Source organism: Parus major, chromosome 12 (genome assembly GCF_001522545.3).
Source record: "Parus major isolate Abel chromosome 12, Parus_major1.1, whole genome shotgun sequence".
In the NCBI taxonomy this organism is placed as follows: Eukaryota; Metazoa; Chordata; class Aves; order Passeriformes; family Paridae; genus Parus; species Parus major.
Window position 1 is genome coordinate 24,476 of NC_031781.1, and position 20,136 is coordinate 44,611.

General features: G+C 42.9%; 1 protein-coding gene across 1 annotated transcript; it reads right to left on the reverse strand.

Moving 5' to 3' along the window:
- Positions 1-3,991: 3,991 nt before the first annotated feature.
- ACAD9 (acyl-CoA dehydrogenase family member 9) lies at positions 3,992-18,963 on the reverse strand. The gene is made up of 18 exons (XM_015640647.1): positions 18,700-18,963; positions 16,832-16,925; positions 15,377-15,478; positions 15,095-15,201; positions 14,200-14,300; positions 13,414-13,492; positions 12,307-12,481; positions 11,632-11,705; positions 10,369-10,444; positions 9,634-9,704; positions 9,133-9,252; positions 8,341-8,469; positions 7,534-7,613; positions 6,888-7,014; positions 6,108-6,185; positions 5,498-5,626; positions 4,698-4,770; positions 3,992-4,280 (listed from the first exon to the last, which is right to left on the reverse strand). The coding sequence occupies exons 1-18, from the start codon at positions 18,946-18,948 to the stop codon at positions 4,180-4,182; spliced, it is 1,965 nt and encodes a 654-aa protein (XP_015496133.1). The 5' UTR covers positions 18,949-18,963; the 3' UTR covers positions 3,992-4,179.
- Between the last annotated feature and the right edge of the window lie 1,173 nt (positions 18,964-20,136).

Consider the following 20,136-nt stretch of genomic DNA (forward strand, 5'->3'; position numbering starts at 1 on the left):
AGTATATTCTCTAAGAGAGCAATTAAACATGACACAGAAGTCCTAAAGGGACTGTTAAAACAGGGTCAGGAGAGAAGATTTTTTGCCACCCCCAGGAGTGTTATGACATTTCATTGAGTGGGAAAGGCTGGGAGTGATTCTCTGGGATGCTGTGAGTGATGCGTCAAAAGAAACCAAGGGACTTAGCATAGCATGGAAGTCAATGCTTACGGTGCTAAGTCAGTTAAAAGCAGAGAGAGAAGCACCAGGGTTACCCACAGGATGCCCCATGGTATCCCCTGCAGAGTTAACAAAAGTAGCAGGGGGGTGACTCTTTCCCTGCTATCCCGTTTGTCACCCAACTAGAGATGTGTTAGAACAAAGGGATTATTTTTACTAAACTAAAGACTCTGATGAGATTAAATTCCCAATTCGAAGATTTACTGCTCAAGGTGATGGAGAACTTCACTGAACTTTGGGGCTCTGTTGGTGTTCAGCTTTTTGATCTTGCTGCTGGGAGAGATGGGGTTGCGGCTGTTTCTCGTCAAACATGCCATGTAATTAATGAGATCTTGTCAAACTGCATAGCTAGCAATTTTATCCCTGGAATTTCTCCTGTGCAACAGCATGTACCATTTTTGACCCACTGCCGAGCTCAGGCCACCTTTAGCTGCTTGCAATATTGAGTCATTGATTTTAAAAGAATTAAAGATTTTAGAAAAACTACGGATTTTAGTTCGAGATAGGCATTGCTAGAATGTATTAGACTTAATGATTAAGTTAGAAGTAGGGTCTGAAATAATGAATCCCAGACTTAGGTAAAGAATTACCTGTCTTTAAATATTTGCTTAGCTGTGGTTATAATGAGGAAAGGGAAAATGATAAATAGGCTTAAGAAGATAACAGACCTTACATCTGAAAACCTAATTAAATTCACAAGAGAGGAAAATTGGAGTCCTACCAAATGTCATCTGTAGAAAGGTCAGAGAGAGGAAGAGTGTTTTTTCTTCATCTTCTGACAACCCCTCCTCACAAAAAACAACCGCTTCCTCAACTTAGGGAACCAACCATGCAGGCACAATGACTTTTTAAACTCATTACCAAACTCATTACCATCCATTTTAATACGAAGCGGGGAATAGGAGGGATTTGTGTTATGAATAAGTAGCAGTATTTTGGATACTCAAGACTTTTGTAAATAAATAGACACTGGAATCTTCTGTTAACTTGCAGTATGTATTAAAGGGATGAGCCCCACACTTGCCCAGCACTGTGATTAAAACATACCCGTTCTAACTTTAAAATGTTAGAGAGTTTTCCTTGTCCATTAACAGATTGATATTGAGTCTAGATCAATACTGCTATCTTGGTAAACCAATATTGCATCGGGGGCGGGGGGAAGCCCTGCCCTGAGACTACATTGTACTTGTAGCCAGGGATATAGAGCCCACAAGTGATTCCCTCGACTGCATACATGAACTTAATGGTGTTGGGAATAACAGTCCTGAAAAAAGCAGCAGTCCCCCTAACTTTTTAACTGAAGATTCGAGTGAAACCAGCTGCAATCCACGGCAGCTGTGCCAAGATCTCTTACATCATTACTGAGCATGCTCCCTTTGAACAAAATGGCGGCACCCTACAGGAAGTTGCCATACAACAAGATGGCGGCCCCCACCGCTGAGTTTGAGCACTGCTGCAGACGCCATTTTGTAACCATCGAGACTGCCGACTGCCCACTGCAGTGCCACCTTTGGCCACTTCCATTATTGCAAAGAAAAGGGAAGATAAAAAGTTCTGTAACGAAACACAGGCAGAAGAAACAAATCTACAGGATGCAGCTCAACCATATCCAAACAAAGAACCAAATTTATTTCCTCCAGATACCAGAGACTCTTTGAATGTTAAATCAAGTGCTCATTCAGAAAAAGCAATCCTGCAAGCCCAACCAGCAGGAAGCCCAGGGGACACATACACAGAAATAAGACAAGGAATATTTGAGCCATTCATTTTATCCATAGATTGCCTCACACAAGCCATTGCTGCAATGCAAACAGAAGCCATCAAAACATGCTTCAATGTGGGAAGCCTGGACACATAAGCAAATATTGCTCAGAGCTCACAAAAAATATAAAGCAACCAAATTGTTGTCTTAGATGAAAAAAGGGAAGACACAGGCTTGGGATCTGACTGTAATGATAATGTACAGTTTTAGGGTGCTCCAGAATGAATAATAGCATCATTCCTTACTCCAGGTGTTGCTGCTGCTCAAGCTTTGACTACACTTAATAAGTTGGGATGCTGGACAGTCAAGCAATTAAACATTACTTCAGCTGTTTTAAATCAAATGCTCACTGATGTACATAGTATTAGACACAACACACTGCAAAACAGAGCTTCTATAGATTTTTTTTGCTGTTAGCACATGGGCATGGGTGTGAGGATTTTGAAGGAATGTATTTTATGAATGAATCTCTCTGACCATTCTGCATCTATTCACAGGTGACTCAAACAATTACAAGATAACAGAAGAAACTGATTGTGAATGATTGGGGTTTAGATGAATGGTTTAAGGGATGGGGAATAACTGAATGGTTGGAAGATATAGTAAAGGATACTTTGTTATTACTAGTAGTCATTATTATATTGCTTTGAATTATTCCACGCATAATAAAATTGGTGACTCACTTGTTAGAAAACACAGTAATGAGGGTTTGGCTGGTGCAAGAAGAAGAAGGGGGAAATGTAGCAATGTAGCTACATTAGGCCGTAGTGTGCCCCAGCCAAACCATCTGTAGAATTTCTTATCAGACCCTCTGGAATTTCTCAAGGTTGCTGCAGCATAAACTGTTCTAGAATAAAAAAGGAGATGCTGAGAAACAGAAAAACATCACAAGAACCACACAACAGAGGGCAGTTAAACACCTGGATTGTAACCAATCATAAACCTTGAGGAGTGCATGCTGAACGTGTGGACAGTATAGAGGCACCAATCCAGAAATGCGTGATCGTGTGAACAGTAGTTTTAGAATCTATAAATAAGCGCATAATGTAAACAATAAAGGGCTTCTGTGAAACTATATTGGTTTGTCGTTCAGAGGTCCCGAGCTCCCACGCACATGCCTTGAGAACAGGAGATCATATCCAAGGATTTCTGAGCTCCTCAGGCACTGTCAGCCACAAATCACGATGCTGAGGAATGAGTGATCTCCAGCTGAAGACAAGTGCAAGATTCTCTCCTGTCAGCAGCTTCCTGGCTGGGAGTTTGGTACCTTGGGAGGGCCATGGCTAACACAGCCCTTCTGCTTCATGGGAAAGATGAAGCCTTTACTTCACCATTTGCTCTTCATGTGCAATTTAAGGGCCTGCTTTTTCTTGTGGTCCTCAAAAGACACAGCCCGTTGATAAAACGGAGAAAAACGCCCCAACCTCTTAAATACTTTGATAAGCCAAAGGAAACCTTGAGGAGCACACAGTGGGTCAGTGCTGCCTGACCAACCCAGAGGCCTTTCATGACAGAGTGACTGCCTCACTGCACAAGAGCCGAGCTACAGATGCCACCACTCTGGACTTCTGTAATGCTTTGAACACATCATCCCTGCTAACATGTCCCTTATTTGGAGAGATATGGATCTGACAGAGGCACAGTTTGGAGAATGATGAATTGGCTGGGTGGTGACATCCAGAGGGTTGTGATCAATGGCTCAGAGTCCTGATGGATATCAGTGACCAGTGATATCCCTCAGGGTGACAGCAAAACCACCCCTGGACACTGGGAACTCAATGTCCTGATGGTGCTGCTGGACAAGAGCTGGAGGTGCCCCCCAAACAGAACTGTTAGGATTCCCCAAGTCTTTCAGCACTTGCTCAGTGAATAAGCAGCTGACTGAAGTGCAAAGATACTTGGAAATCACACAATCCCTTCCCTGGGAAGAAGTATCCCCCTATCCAAACCTCACCTATCTCTATCCAGCTCCAAGGGGAACAGACATATATATACATCTAATAAAGTAACTTCAGCTTTAAATAAAATATCTTTATTTATCTTTTTCATATGAAGTTGTAGTTAGAAAGAAGTTTTATTTTATACAGTTACATTTAGTAAAGACATTAAATAGCAGATGTTTTTAAGGTGTCAAATACTGGAACTGCAGAGAATTCCTCCCTGATTTACATTCATCAGTACCTGCTGTTAGAGAGGCATCAGAAGGTCCTGTCCAGGGGGTGGGAGCAGATGTATGCCCTCTTCTCCAGGATCTGCTTTGCAGCCTTTTTAATGGAATCATCCAAGTTTTCATCGGCATCTACAGAGAAACAGAGAAAAGTCAACTGAAGTACCATAAGGAGTGGTTTTGAACAAATGCAGGTGTGTGAGTGCCAGGAAGAAACTGAACATTCTCTTCTGAAAAAGACTGATTATTACAGACTGAATTTCAGAGAGCCAATGCCCAACTGGTCAGTACTTCCCAAAGACTATAAACCCCTAATTTCTACCGGTTACTTGTCAGGAGTATTTACTACTGAGATTTTATATTCCTCAAAAAAAGAGCCCTAGCAGTTTGCTTTAGCTATGAAATTAAGAGACTCCTTTCAACAGATTCCAGCTCTTGTTTGAATTAAAAGCAGAGCAAAACTCTTCTGTCGGTCACATCAAACCCACTTTCTTTTGATCACAGTCTGTGAAAGACAGAAGAGTGTAAAAATTATTTTATAGCACTTACATTTTTCTAATTGAGCCATGGCATAATTATTCTTGAAATAGGCTTCTGTGCAGAAGATATTTGTAAGAAGCACCTGGAAAAAGAAGCAAAATTAAGTTAAAAAATGGTGAATTTATTTCATAAACAAAACCACGTAGTAAAAATATAGTAATTTAAAATTCTCAAAGCCCTTTGATAATGGAGTCCTGCAGCCTAGTCACGTGCAGTGCAGCCTCAGCTGCCCTTTTGAGCCCAAAGCTGCCAAGGGTCAGGGCTGGGCTGAACCTTCACCCAAAACTGGCTCCAAGACTGATCGGGAGTCAATCCAGAACACGGCTCACACAAAGCAAAGACTCAAGGCCAAAGCCAAACCTTCATCAGATTGGATTTGTTTTAACACTGAATTGTAGCAAATTTGCTCATCCTGTAACATCACTGCTACACTTTACCTGAGCTACTAAATAACTACTGTGCTATCCTGAACTGTATTGCCCAAATACTAATTATTAATGTAATTATGTGTTATTATTCTATGGAAAGAGCTTGCAAAGAACTGCATGGTGTTAACAGCTTTGAGACAACATGCAGAACTGTGATGAGGTTCTAAATGTTGCTGTATGTGTTAAAGAAGTATTTTAAACATGTTGAGAATGTGCAGCTCAACAAGCAGAGCCCCTGAGAGGCACTCTGCACTCTGGCAGGTTTAGCCATGTTCTGCTGCACTTTTATGGGAGCGTTTGCTCTAATTCCCAACAAATTCAGCCTGCCTGCTCCCAGGAGCACAGCCTGAGTGGGAATGGCGGGTGATGAAGGATACTCACCTCGTGGTCATGGTTCCTGAGCCCAATGCTGATGGAGCGGCTCGCCCGGGAAATGGCTGCAGTCATTGCATACAAATTAATCACCACATCTGCAACTCTCTTCAGCACCAGCTGCTCCTCCACTATTGTCTGGGACAGTAAAAATCATTATCAGTTTGTGGTTTGTCAGTTTAAAACTTTAACCAAATACCAGTGTCCATATTTCATGTTTAGGTCCAGCTTTATTTTGCATAAATAGGTTCTAGCCTAGGTCAGAAATTACCATAGTTAGTTTTGGGTTAGCTAAGCTGCATCTTTTAACAGTCTGCTTGTAAAATTGTAAAATTGCTGTGCACTTTAAACCACTTTGCCTAATACCTGCAGCAGCAAGATTTATGCTTACAGAAGGAGACTGAAATAACCAATTCACTGAGGGTGCTGGTGCTTAGGTTTTGGTTTTAAAAATATAACTTGTCCATTACACTGAATACAGAATGTGTGTTTTCTAACACCCAGTGAGCAGGTGTCATGTGAAGGAAGTGCTGGGTCCTGCCACACTCAGTCCCCTGCAGGTTTCAGTGGTGCCCCAAGGATAAACTATTCACGAACAAGGACAACAGACAAAAGTTACCTTGCCAAACCTACTTAGCAGGCCCCTGACTGTAGTTCCAAAATAATAAACATTTTCTTCAAGTTTCTTGGCACTCTCCTATAAAACAAGAGAAAAAACAACAATTTGAGTGGTTTTATAAAAGAAAAGCAACATACCCACACCCACTTCAAACAGGATGCTGGATTTTCTCTTTTTTAACATTCATCCACTTTGCTACTGAAAGCCAGAAAGGCACTATTCATTCTCTCAAACATGTATTAAAATTTTCTAGAGTTTAGTCTCAGTAACTTTCAGTGTAGGCTTATGCTGACAAAAGTAACTAAGAGAACATCCCATGAAAAATGTACTTTATCTTTTTGCTATTAAGAAAACATTCAGTTTTGGTGCTAAAACCTATTTTCCAAAGTGATTATGCAACTAGGTGTATGTGCAATTCCCAGAAATTCTTACCTGAAACTCTGTTACAATTAAACAGGAAAAACTCCTATGTTTTGTAACTGATCTTACAACAAAGAGCACTATTACAGACACTTCAATATAGTGAGGTCTCAATTTATACAAATTACCCAAATGGACTGAAATCTAGATTAGGTATAAACACAGGCTTAGAGCAGCCCTCATCTTCCCTTGATACCTGCACAATAACTGTAACTTCTTACCCTGACATGTTGCCAACATCTGCTTACACTGGAAAATCTCACTGCTCCTAAGAACACATTTTGGTTGCGAAACCAGGGGATTAAGATGTGGCAAGCAGCAAAAGGAACAAACATGAAATCTCAGCACTGAGGCCCTTACCTGGAGGCTGGGATGCACCACCCCACGGTCACCTACAAGCCCCAGATCCACCTTCCTGCCCAGGGTGTCCTGTAACCTGGTCAGGAACTCCCCCAGGGCCACTCCCATGTTTCCTTTCTTGATTGCGCTGAAATGTTGGGGAAAAAACGGCTGTTAAGGAAATTCCAGGAGGTTCAGACATAACCAGTTGTAATTCCAAATACTTTAGCAGAATGCCTCCAGATTGTCCACGAATTACCAAGTCTCAATCCATTTTACTGTGAAATCTGGAGAACAACTGTGGTGCCTTCAGAGTCATCAGCTGCTCTCCAAGACACCCATAAAGAATTCCAGAAACCGGTACTGAATACGCACAATGCAGCTGTTGTGCCAATCCAACTTAATTCAGATACAAAATATTCATTATTGGTCTTGAAAAAAATAATTATAGTTTGTGTAAAAGTCTAAGATAAAATGTGTTAAATGCTACAACTCCTAAATCTATGAACAATCCCATTAGAAGATGAAGAGCCCCTGTAACATTGAACTTTTACAGGCAATAAACAGAAAGTAGTGCAGATTTTCCCTACAGTTTCTTCTCTTATCTATAATGTTATCAGATTCTTTTTAGTTTATTAAAAACTATTAACAATAAATAAGAACATACTTAATTTTGTCAGTTAAGATCTTCCCTGCATGCTGCATCCCTGTCAGTGCAATGTACATTCTCAGGATTTCATTGGTTCCCTGGAAAAAAACAGAAGTGAGACGAGTGGGTAACCAGAGTTTACAATACTAAGTGTTTTCCAAGCAGGTCTGTTGTGCCCTTCCCACTGTTCCAGTATCACATGATGACTCTCCCCACCCATGAATTGCTGCCTTTTGCTTTATCTGTTTTAATTCTGATTTCATGGGGTGCTGCAGAAGTCAAGCCCCTCATTATTAAACACACAAATGTATCACAATGTAAAAGAAACAAGACCAATTGCATTTTGAGTGAAAAAAGTTCTGCCCCATTCCAGTAAAGGAGCCTTTAAATAGTTGTAGAACTGCTCAACATGAGCTGAGTTAAAATCAAGTCTGGCAGTCACTCTGATGTGCACATGATCGGTCACTGACAATCCAGCTTGGAAAGAGAACAAGTTTCAGAAACAACCTTTCCTTGACTATAGATCCTCAGCAGTAAGTTAATTAAACTTCTAAGTTGATCTTTTGTGAGTTACCCTACTTCACTTGTTAGAAGCACACAGGAAGAAAGGTTACTGCTGTAACTCACACTGTGGTCAGTCTATAAAAGCCATTATTTTATTATGGGGAGCTACTATTGATATTCCAAAGAAAACAAGGTTAGTCCTGCAGTCTTACTCTGTAACAGACTTTGCAGTTGAAGGAACGAAGTCCTGGTCAATCAAACCTCACCTTTATAAAATGTGTCAAGTGCAGTTTGCAGTAAAAATGGGATCCTGGCACTTGCCTCGAAGATGAGCAGGATCCTGGTGTCCCTTAGGTAGCGCTCATAGGGATAATCCTTCATGTAGCCAAGGCCTCCAAGGATCTGCAGAGCCTCACTCACACATGCCCAGGCCCCTTCAGAGCTGAACACCTGCCATGGAACAGGGTTTAATCACCAGTGAATAGTTAATAAATCAGCAGTAAACACAGCATGCTCAGCTCTGGGGCTGTACCTACAGCACACTGCTGCCGTATTTTCTGTGTGTTACACCTGTCCTGTAAACTCACCTGGAAAAGTGTCCTTGTGGCTCAGGGGGTTTAGTCAAACTCAAACTGTGTCCTTGCAATGCACAAAGCAGTCTTCAAACGGGCACATTCAAGGGAAAGGGGCAGCTCCACACGAGCAGAGCAGCTGTGGCTGCTTGGCTGGAGCCCAGAACAGGAGTTTTCTGCAGTGACCACAGCATAAGGGACACCCTGGCAGCCAGAGCCTGGATGTTCCACAGGGTTTGTTCTGCCACCAGTTCCCTGGGAAAGCTGGCACAGCAGCAGCCTGGCCAGCCTGGAAGCTGAGGTGTTAACTGAGTGTCCCTGTGCTCAAATGAGGCCTCCTCAGACCCCAGCTCAGGAGGGCTGTGATATTCCCAACCTGCTCTCTGCAGGTTTTATTTCATACGAGTCTGAGCTTGTGGGGTTCAGACAGAACAGTATCTATGATTTCACCTGGCTGCAGTGCTTCTCTCACCTGTCTAAATGTGCTGAGCTCTCAGCCCTCTGCAGACTGAACACAGAGCCCTTCCCCAGCACTGCTTACCTTGACCATGGCAGCCTCCACAGAGCAGTCAGGGAAGCCTGGCCTGTCCATCATCCCTGCAGTCAGGTAAGCCATGCTCTCCATCACATAGGCTTTCACAGCCATTAAACAAAATTTCTCCTTCCAGGCAGCAACATGAGGAATCATACAGAAATTCAGATGCAAAACTCCATAGTCAACCCACAAACTTAAAAAAATCTGCAGTTTTTATATGTTTAACATTATCAAATTAATCAATAAAAAGTACCACTTCAAAACAACAATGAATAAAACATACTTTTATACATATTTACTTTTTTTTACATTTACATATTTTTTACATATTTTATACATATTTATCATTCTAGACATTTGAAAGATCAGTGTACAACAGTCAGCACCAGGTACCAGGTTCACACAAATTTCTAGCAAATCCTTTGAACTGGTACAGCCAAAATAACCCCAATACAAGCTATGTCCTGGCACTTAGCACAGAGATTTAGGTGTTTAGGTTTTTGTTACCTGAATTAATCCAAATTGGCTGAGTTTCTTATTGAATTGTTTCCTGGTACAAGCATACTCTGATGTCAGCTCTTTAAAAAAAGAAAAACAAATCCAGCTCAGAAGAGCTGTGACATTCCTGCTGCTGGTGTCTTTCCCTGGATAGTGACACTCCAGTCTATGGCCAGGAAACCCCTGGCTGCTCCAAAAGCAGCACTTTGTGAAAAACTCATGGTGTTGATCAAGTCTGGGACCAGCCTGTTAAAGGCTTTTGAACCAGAGGTGTGAATTGTACTCTTAGAGAAGTAATCAGTTTTGGTGCTAATTGATTAGAGAGACTTCTGTTACTGTTTTGGCTAATTATTGGCAGAAAACAATTTTATTCCTAATTACTGTGTGTAGCATTGAGCCAGTTATTCAGGTTCTAGGGGAGATTACACCTTCTAAAAGCAATAGTACAGAGGTTTTTTTTGGGAAGAACATTTTTCCTCAGGGAAGTCCAACAGAAGCAATAACCTCCCACTCCATAAACTGAAACTGCACTGTATGAAAGGAAAAGAATCTTTATTTCAAAACCTTTGCAAACAGGCTTTTAGTAACTATTTTTCAGAATCGTATTTTAGTATTTTAAAGATGCCAAAGCATGTTATGACAAGATCAACACTCCTGTTCCCACTCTGAGTGTACTGCATTATCTGTCTCAGTCAGAGCTGGTTCTGCTGGCACCCAGCCATCCAGAGCACCCAATTCACCCACCTATCAGCTTCTTAATCATTCCAGCAGATGCACTGCCCATGCTAAATCTTCCACTGTTGAGGATATTCATGGCAACCTGTGAAGAAAAGATGGGGTTTAGGCCACATTCTCCTTAGGCCATGCTGGTCACTGTTTCCTGCTTCAGTATTCCCTGGATTTCACTCTTCACTAGGACATACTTCCAGTCCTGGGACGTGCCCTCACATCAGCCACCTCAGCTCTCAGCATCCCAAGGAAAATGCTTCAAAACTGGCTATTTCCTGCCACCCATTACATCCAATTTTATATCTGAAGCAGATGATATAGGAAATAATCTCTATTCTAATTATAAGAAGGTAAAATGTAGATAAAAATGTATTTATCTGCAGCTGGTAAACAACATTCCAGCTAGTCAGCACTGCTCCAGTTTAGCAGATGAGGAAGAAAACCACAATATTTCTCGCTGCAGTTGACCTGAGATGCTTGCTCTCTGCCTCAGATTCCTTGCATCAGCACACCACAGAAAGGAACAAGAATGGAGATGTAGAAATGAAATACAAGACCAATAATGCACAAAAATAGATTTTGGACTCCGGTGTTGTTTCTCAACATGGGTGACTCAGGTCAAAGCCTGTTCAGAAAGAAGTCACTGTCCTATGTTTTAACTTGTCAGGAAGACACCATAAAAATCTTCTTTTAATCTCCACTACATCAAGGAAGATTATTTAATTTAGCATTTAGGCCTAGACTTGCCTGCTACAGCAGGAGTAAGAAGTGGAGAAGGAGTAAGAAGCAGCTTGGGCAATCTCAAGGTCTCACTCTCAGAGAAAGGTTACACAGCAAGGCCACCTGTGGTATCTTTCCTGGGGTCCTGCCAGCATTTCCTTGTGCAAGAATCCAGCCCTGGAGAAGCACCTGACAGCCATGGCACCTTGGGCCTGGGCTTGCTTCCAGCAATTGCCTGTGATACTCATTCCTCTGTCTCCCTTTCGACATTCTGCTGGAGGAACCAGCAGATGACATGTGTCACATTCAGGTCAGAAGGGCAGCTGAAATCTCTCCCTTTTCTGAGGGGACCCCATGAAAAACAACAAAAAGCCCAAAAAGAAGAAACACACAGGAATCTGAAGTGATGGCACACTGTGCAGTGTCCAGTGACACCAGTCCTCCAGCACTCTGCAGTGTGGCAGTGCTCACACCATCCATGAGGAAACTGCAGTAAAGGGGCAAAACAGTCTCCTTCAAGCTTTTAAAAATCACCAGTAGTTATCCTTCACTGCTTACCTTAAATCCCCCTCCAACTTCTCCAATTACATTCTCTATAGGCACTTTGGTGTTCTCAAAATGTACTTCACAGGCTGAAACACAGAATTAGCACTTAATCATATATGACACAAAAATATTTAGAAGACATTTAGGAACTTAAATCATTATATGTAGCAAGAAATACAGTCTTCTTAACGCGTTGTTTATGACAGAATTACACATGCTTTGCCAAAGAAGTGAGAATTTGGGAAAAGGCTGTAGTTGACATCAGTTACTGATATAAAATATTTTAAATGTTATGAATGTACACTGTGTAAACAGAACTACAGTTTTGTCTTTATTTTTAGTTCTAAGGAACTAAAGGGATTGAACAGCCACCAACACAGTGAAAAGCTGCAATCATTAAAAAGCTTAGAAGAGCTGGTGAAAGTGGACTTATAGATTAAACCTATTGGCCACTCAATCTCCTGAGTGATGTCTTTCACTGCACAGTGAATGAACTCCACAAAATATATTTGTTATTTCAGACCATGCATCATGAAGGACTCCTAGGAAAAACCAGCTAAAGAAACATGAAACTTGTACTGTAACATGGAATAAGTATTTATTTGCCTCTGAATTCAGATGATTCAACCAAAATAAAACATTAAACTATTAAGACAATTTCTGCTAACAGTTTTAGGTGATTCTTACTGTTGGAGCCTCGAATGCCTAATTTATCCTCGGGCTTCCCATGGGTGACACCCCCAAAGTCCCGCTCCACGATGAAAGCAGTGATTTTATCCTTCACCTGCCCATCCTTGTCCACAACCTCTGTCCTGGCAAACACTGTAAAAATACTTGCCAGGCCACCATTGGAGATCCAGACCTGTTTTGAGAGAGGGAAGATGTGTAAGAAATAAAACTGTGCTGATTTTATGAGCACAGTTCTCAAGGGATTTGTAACAGGCTGGGCAAAGAACAGAGTGCTGAAAAATTGCTGCTCCTTCCCTTCAGTTCTAATGAGTGTCTGCTTCCAGTGTGAGCACATTTCTGAGGAGAGCTGACCACACATAGTAAGTTTAGAGCAACTTTAAAACCAGAATGTAGTACAATGTGCATTAAATGAAAATCCACAGTGCATTCCTACAAAAGCTAGTACATCCTGCTGCTAATGGCATGTGAGAGATACAGGGTCAATGCAGACTGGACAAACCCTGTGCCCAAAAATTAACTCTGATGAGAAATTCTCTCATCAGCCTCTCCCCCAGGGTGGGCCTCTTCGCACCACAAATGGATCAACAATACAGGTCAAGTCTGCAATGCATCCAGTACTGCTGAACCCAGAACATCTCTAATTTCCTCAAGACTGGCTTTTGACACTGTTTCTTTTAGAAGAAAGGTTCCAAACAGGCCTATTTCTAATTAAATATCAAGTTTTCTTTTAAAATCTAGCCTGAAGAATGATGACAAAATACAGGTTTAGATTTTCTTTTACCTAAGCTGTCAGGAAGGGGGCCGATTTACCAACTAACCAACCCTCCCTGAAGCTGAACACACAAATGGGTGATTAGAGAAGGAACCTGGAGTGGTTTTCTATTTTTCTTACCAGGAGTTTAATGCAGTAATTCCCTAACAATAATGTTCTATTGTCTTTGTGCCTAAACCAAGGTGTATCTTTCTGACATGGTCATTCTCCTCTAGCTTGGAAACCACCCAATTCAAGACTGATGCAAAAGTCAAAGACACTTCCTACACTTGTAACAAAAGCCTTTCCCACTCCCAGTCTGTAAGTAGGTACCTGTCACCCTAGGACAGTACCTTGGAGCCATTTAACAGGAAGTGTTTCCCATCTTCACACAGGGTTGCTCTTGTCTGGATGGATGCAGCATCACTCCCACTAGGAAACAAACAAGTTAATAATGTTTTAAGAAATAAACATGCTTTAAAAAACCAAAACTGCATATTCTCTCTCTTCCCATCCTTTAAAAAGGAGGGATTCTTAAATAGCAGTGTATCAATTGTAGCTTTTAACTAACAAGGAAGCTCACTAGATTGAAGAGCTCTGAAAATTACCTGAGGGGACATTTTTGCTCATTGCTATGTTATCAGCGTTATGACCTGACCTGAAGGTGCAGAATGCCACAAAAGCAACTTTTTGGAGCTACACTTTGAGCTACGTGAAGACACAATGAGCTTGTCACTTAAGTAGCACCCAAAATTCTTCCTTTTAGTTTTGGTAAATTTTGGCCTTCAATGCAGGCAATATTTTGCAATATTTGAAGAAGAACTGAAAGCATTCTAGAACAGTCACAGCACATTATTTCTGATGTAGCACAAAGCATCCTTTCAATTTATGGAAGAAATTAAGTAAATGAATTCCTGGGATGGGAACAACAAGAGTCAGGGATTTAATGGACACTGCCAAAAGCAGCACATTGGGAAAGAGTAACACAGTCTGGAGCTTTTTTGTAAAGTTCCTTTAAAAACTAAAAATACACCACAGATTTGTATATTGAAGCCACAGGCCCCAAATAATGAAGATTTAAGCTATTAAGCAATGCAGATAAAGCAGAACTCCAGGTGGATCTGTGGGGGCAGCAGCACCTGCCAGGCTCGGTGAGGCAGAAAGCAGCAATGTGCTCCCCTGAGGCCAGGCGGGGCAGGTACTTGGCCTTCTGCTTCTCAGTCCCAGCAATGAGGATCCCCTGCAGAAACAAGCACAGAAAACTTTGCAGCACCACCCTGTGGGAAGAGAGGGAGCTGACAAGCTTCAGCATGTTCAGAAAGCTTCATCTGCAAGTTTTGTGGCACAGTAAGAGACAGTTTAATAAACAAAAGACTGTATTATTTATCAGATATTAAAATATTTTTTATTAGCATTGTCTGCTCAATTCCACGAGGAATTTTCTCTTGCTATAACAAACTAACTGTGGTTTCAATCTTCTTTCTGCCATCCATCCACCACTAAAAGGTAAATATCAATAGGTGGATAAAAGCTCAAAATTGACACACTTGCTCTCTGATGAATTTTCTCCTCTAGGCTCCCAAACATGCAGCCCCAGCCACCCAGCCAGTGTTGCTTTCTTCTGAATTCTTTCCTTCCTCATCACCTGAGCCCCCTGACCCTCTGGTCAGGGGGCTCAGGTGATGAGGAAGGAAAGAATTTCAAATTTCAATTCTATTTATTCTAGCTACTTTAAACAGCTTTGGTTTAAAAAAAAAAAAAAAACAAACCAAAAAACCCCAAAAAAATAACAACTTGGGATCCTTTAAAGTAGTTTTCCTAAGAATAATTATCCTAATAGTAAATTTCTTGCGTACCTCCTGTCCAGCCTTTCCATCTTACACTGAACCAGAGGCAGAGGCTGCTGGGGACACCACAAACCTGATTTAGGCTTCCCCAGTAGTTCTGATTTTCTCCCTTCAAGCTCCACATTTTTCACTCCACCTTTTCCATGCAATTTGTTCAGAAATACTGGCCCTAGAGCAGCAGCATTACCTTCAGCCCAATGGCCTGATGAGCTGCCAGGGTCACTGCAATGGAGCCATCCAGGGATGTGATTTCTCCCAAACGTGCATACATGGTGTTTGACAGGCCTAGCCCACCTGGAACAGGCACCAGATTTTATTTTAATACGTTTAACATGCCCCTTTCCCCCCAAAAAAATCCATTTCAAGTACAGAAATACAGGAATGCAAGAGCTTTAATTGGAGAGCTAGGAAAGTGACACAAAATGCACCCCTAAATGCACTGGGTTGTTCTTCTGTGACATTTACTCACCATATTCCTCTGGAATCTGCATGCCAAAGAGACCCAGGTCCTTCAGTCCTTGTAAGGTTTCAGAGGGGATTTTTGCATCTTGATCGATTTTCTTTGAGTTTACTACAAATACAGAAATTTTTCTCATTTAACGCTGTGTTTCTTAGTGCCTAGAGCAGCCGTGAGACTGCAGGATTCCCCCCGCAGGGCCAAGGTCACTGATGAGACTTCTCATCCCCAGCTTCACAAGGATTTCTTCCTTCTAGCTTCAGCCTGACTTTCCTGGTTGTCCTCACGACATATTCAGGAAAAAGACTTGGAACTGGAAGAAACCCAGCATTTGAGAAAATGCTCATTTGAGAAATCTGAGAAAGTTTCTCAAACATTTCTACTGGTTCTGCATGTCAGCACATTCCAAGACTAGAATAAGCAAAGTATTTCCAGAATTTTCCATTTGAACCAAGTTCTAGGTTGTGAATACAATAAAATAATGTACATAAATGAGGAATCTTGTATCTTGTTCTTCAGAGTTTTTAGATTCTTGGGGGATTAAAAGACCTGTTCTGTACCATGGTAGTGAAAACAAACAGAAATCATACTTTCTCCACACACTATTATTTGACCCTTTTATTCCTCCCCTACACATCAGGTTGTTTACTCCATAAATTATGTTCCCTGAGAGAGCAAAGAACTAAAAAATATAATTTGAATAAATTATTTATTTACTGTTGGTGAGCAACACTACAGTTTTACAGTTAAAATCACCTGGATCTCACAAATTGTGATGTGTGGCAATCACTGGCTTCTCCAAAGTCCTACAGTCTTTGGAAAACCAGGGCTGGGACCTCTGTCAATGGGAAGTCTGAGACAATGCTGTTTAACTGCCTCAGAAATTGCTGTCCGTGCAAACCAATATTCTGCAATTGTTCTGGAATTGGCTTATCCATGGCAGCACTAATGGAAGGAACACCCTGCAATGCCCTCTTAAATGCAGGGGAGTAAGGCCTTTCCCAAACAGAATTATTACTCTAATGCTGAAAAACAGAAATGGTTTTGATTTTTCATAACTCCTCAATGAACCATCATTTCTGAATATCTGTGCTGCATTTTGCCATAGTCAGTTTTAGCAGAGTAGGACAGATAAAAAGCTATAGGAAAAAAAAAATCACAATATATGAAGTGGTAAAAAGCACAATTCAGCTGACCTAAAATCAACTTCAAATCCTATCTTTATCCCAGAATACTTCTACATCCTTGGTTTTCTTAATGTTTTGGAGATTTAATTCTTCAGCAGCCAAATACTCCCCAAAAAAAGCCATAAATGGACATGCTACAGAATCAGCATCACTGTGTGAGCAGCAATAAATGCATAAAATGAATTAAATGTTTTAAGTATAATAATCTTATTCAGCTGCTATAACTAAATCCTTTTGTAATCACCAAATCACTTGTATGGATAAAAACATAATAATATACCTTCTTCATTGAAGAACTTTTCGACAGGTCCTACAAACTGGTTGATCTCTGCCAGTTCTTCATTACTAATTTCTGGGTAAGGAAAAACTTCTTCCTAAAATAGGAGAATTATTTAAGAATTTTTAATACATGAATCATGCAGCTGAAGTAAAAATTATGGGAGATACGCCTTGCAAAGACTCTAAAAAAATGTGCAAATTAAGAATTGTGGAAAATATTCCAAAACAAAAACAGAGCTCCACAGGACTCAACACAGCAAAAACAGACCAGAGGGCGCTACCTGAACAACAGAAATATTAAGGAGAAATCAAGAGATTTTTTAAGAACCAGAATAATGCAAAAATCCTTCACCACTCGTGAGCTTTGTCAGTGTAACCCTATTTAGGGATTGATAAAAAATGAGTTTGTGTCAAAATCAATGAACTGTTCCAATGTTTCCAGAGTCCATGAACATTGTCCCTTGCAAACACCCAGCACGCTTGACATTCACCTGTTAATGCCAGAACAAAGGGGAGTGAGTCCCACCACTCCTTATCATCACCAGGATTTTCTGGCCATAAACTGGGAGCAGCATGGCCCGACAGCTTTGAACTGATAAAAAATCCAAGCAAGGAACACACGAAGTGGAAAGCTGTGTTAGAAGCACACTGCTAATTTTTTACTGCCTCGCCCCTTTTAAACAGAAGAATTTATCTGTGTCCACACAAATCTGTTCCTGATACCCTGAACAATAATATCAGCATCAAAAATTCAGGACCTGGGAAATGCTAGAGGTTTTCAGAAAGCTGTTGTACTGAAATTTGAGAGAAAGAACACCCCAGACATATTTGAAGAAGGATTTAACACAGTGGAGCCTGAATACTGTCTGTTGTAACACTTTACCTGACAAGCTCTGTTGCAGGAGACTTTAGTGCTCAATTCATTTCACGTGGATTTCAGTTATTCCTTCTTTCAGTTTCCTTCACCCTGCAACCTCTGATGAATGCACACTCTAAGCCTTGCATTAACAAACTGCTTAATACAGTGTTCTAGCTCAGATTTTAAGTTCTTTGTCCCGTGGCATCTCAAAGCATGACAAGAATTTCAATCTTTCCTATCAAAACTGTAGGCAGAAATTTACAAAGTCTCGACCTTTTAAGTAAAAACAGCAAATAAAGTGATACAAGTTTGTGGCATGCCCAGAGAGTGCTGCAGAAAGACATGTTTGCAGAGGGAATTTGTGTGAGATGCGTCTATGAGAAGACACAGTCTCAAGCTGCACCAAAGAAAATACAGGTTGGATATTAGGAAGAAGTTTTTTATAGAAAGAGTATAAAGTACTGGAATGGTCTGCCCGAGGACGTGGTGGAGTCACCATCCCTGGATGTGTTTAAAAAAAGACTGGATATGGCACTCGCTGCGATAGTCTAGTTGTGGTGCTAGGGCACGGGTTGGATTCGATGATCTGGTAAGTTTCTTCCAAACTAGTCATTCTACTGGGAAAAAAAACCCACATAAATTGTGGGGCTGACAAGCACAGGGGACTGTGGCTTAGCTTAGGTTATATGGGCCATTGAGAGCTCCATGGCGTGCTTTGTGTGCAAAGGGGTCACTTCAGCTGGCACGGCTCCCGCTGAGGGCCCCTGCGCCAGCTGGACCCGGGAACTACGGGACAACCAGGCCACGGGCCGGCTCCTGCCGTGGGCTCGCACCAAGCCCTGCGGCCCCAGGTCGGGCATGAGCGGCTGCAAAAGGCCCTGGGTGTGCTGGTGACGAGCCCGGGCGGGCGATGCGCCCGGCCTGTGCCAGCCCCACCGCGGCCTCCCCGCTGTCCGTCGCTGACTCGGCCGGAACCGGCCCCATCGCCGCCCCCATCCCCGCGGACCCACCTTGCGCAGGGTGCCGAGGAACAGCTCCTTGGCGAAGGCGCGGCGGGGCGCGGCCGTGCGCAGGCCGCGGGCTGTGGGGCCGGGCCGAGAGGCGCGCAGGGCTCGCAGGAGCCGTAGAACCCCACTCATGGCCGCACTCGGCGCTCGCTGACGGCACTGTCGAGCGCCCGGCTCGGCCCCGGGGCGGGGCACGGCCTCACCGGGCGGTGCTTCACTCCCAGCGACTGCCGGGACGGCGACACACTCCATCACGGCTGAGCTGCAGGGAGCGCGGGCATGGCAATAAAGATACTTAGGGCTTCCCTTGCCCGGCCCTGGGGCCGGTTCCGGCCGAGTCACCCTCCCCTCCCCGGCAGCTCCTGCGTGAGCCGCACAGTCCCACCGAGAACTAGCTCTTGGTGTATCCAGGGTGCCTTTGAATGGCCTTCCTGAAGCGAAAGCAGCGGTGCAGACCTGAAGGGGAACAGCACTACAGAGAGGCATCGCTGCATCACCGCGTGGATCTGGTGGAGACGTTGAGCTGCAAGCCGAGCGCATGGAAATCGCCCCAAAATCTCCAGCCGAGTCTTAACTCCCCCTGCTCCGTGTGTCAGGAGCCGGAGCAGGGTGGTGCCGGCAGCTCCTGCAGCCCTTTCCACACATAAAGGAGTGCCAAAGACACACCACGGTGCTCTGCTGCCCTGCACCAAGCATTCGCTTTCCTCCTTCGCTTTCCCCTGCTATCGCTCTGGCAGCAGGTTTTGTCTTTTTTAAAATCACAAGTGCCATACCCGTGTGAGATTACTGAGCCGGTTACCCTATGAGAAATACTGTTGTTGAACCAAAGTTATTGACTAACAGTCATTATATTTGTTTGATTGGTTGTTGAAGTTTTTTTAGTGCCTTTACCCCGGTCGCTTTCTCCCTGCCTTACTCCTGGTTACTTTTCTCCTACATTTTATCCCCTTCGCGTCGGGTAATGCCTCCACTGCTCCCCGAAATGGCGCCCGTGGCTGTGTACAAACAAGGTTGGACTTAGTGCTGCTGGGAGACAAAAACCCCTAATGACAACGAGCCAACAGGAAAATAAAGGACCAAAAGGACATATCCCGGTAAGCTAAGAAGGAAGACCATCTTTCTACACCATCTGAGCCTGCTTAAAAGGTATCGCCATGACCCAACGGGAAAAGAGTGACCCCCCTGGACAACAAGGCAGAGGAGCAGTTTTCCTAGGGACTCGAGGGAGGGAGGAAGGGAGGGAGGAAGGAAGGGAGGAAGTGGCGGAAGGAAGTGGCGGAAGTGGCGGAAGGAAAGGAAGGAAGGAAGGAAGGAAGGAAGGAAGTGGCGGAAGGAAGTGGCAGAAGGAAGGAAGTGGCGGAAGGAAGGAAGTGGCGGAAGGAAGGAAGTGGCGGAAGGAAGTGGCGGAAGGAAGTGGCGGAAGGAAGGAAGTGGCGGAAG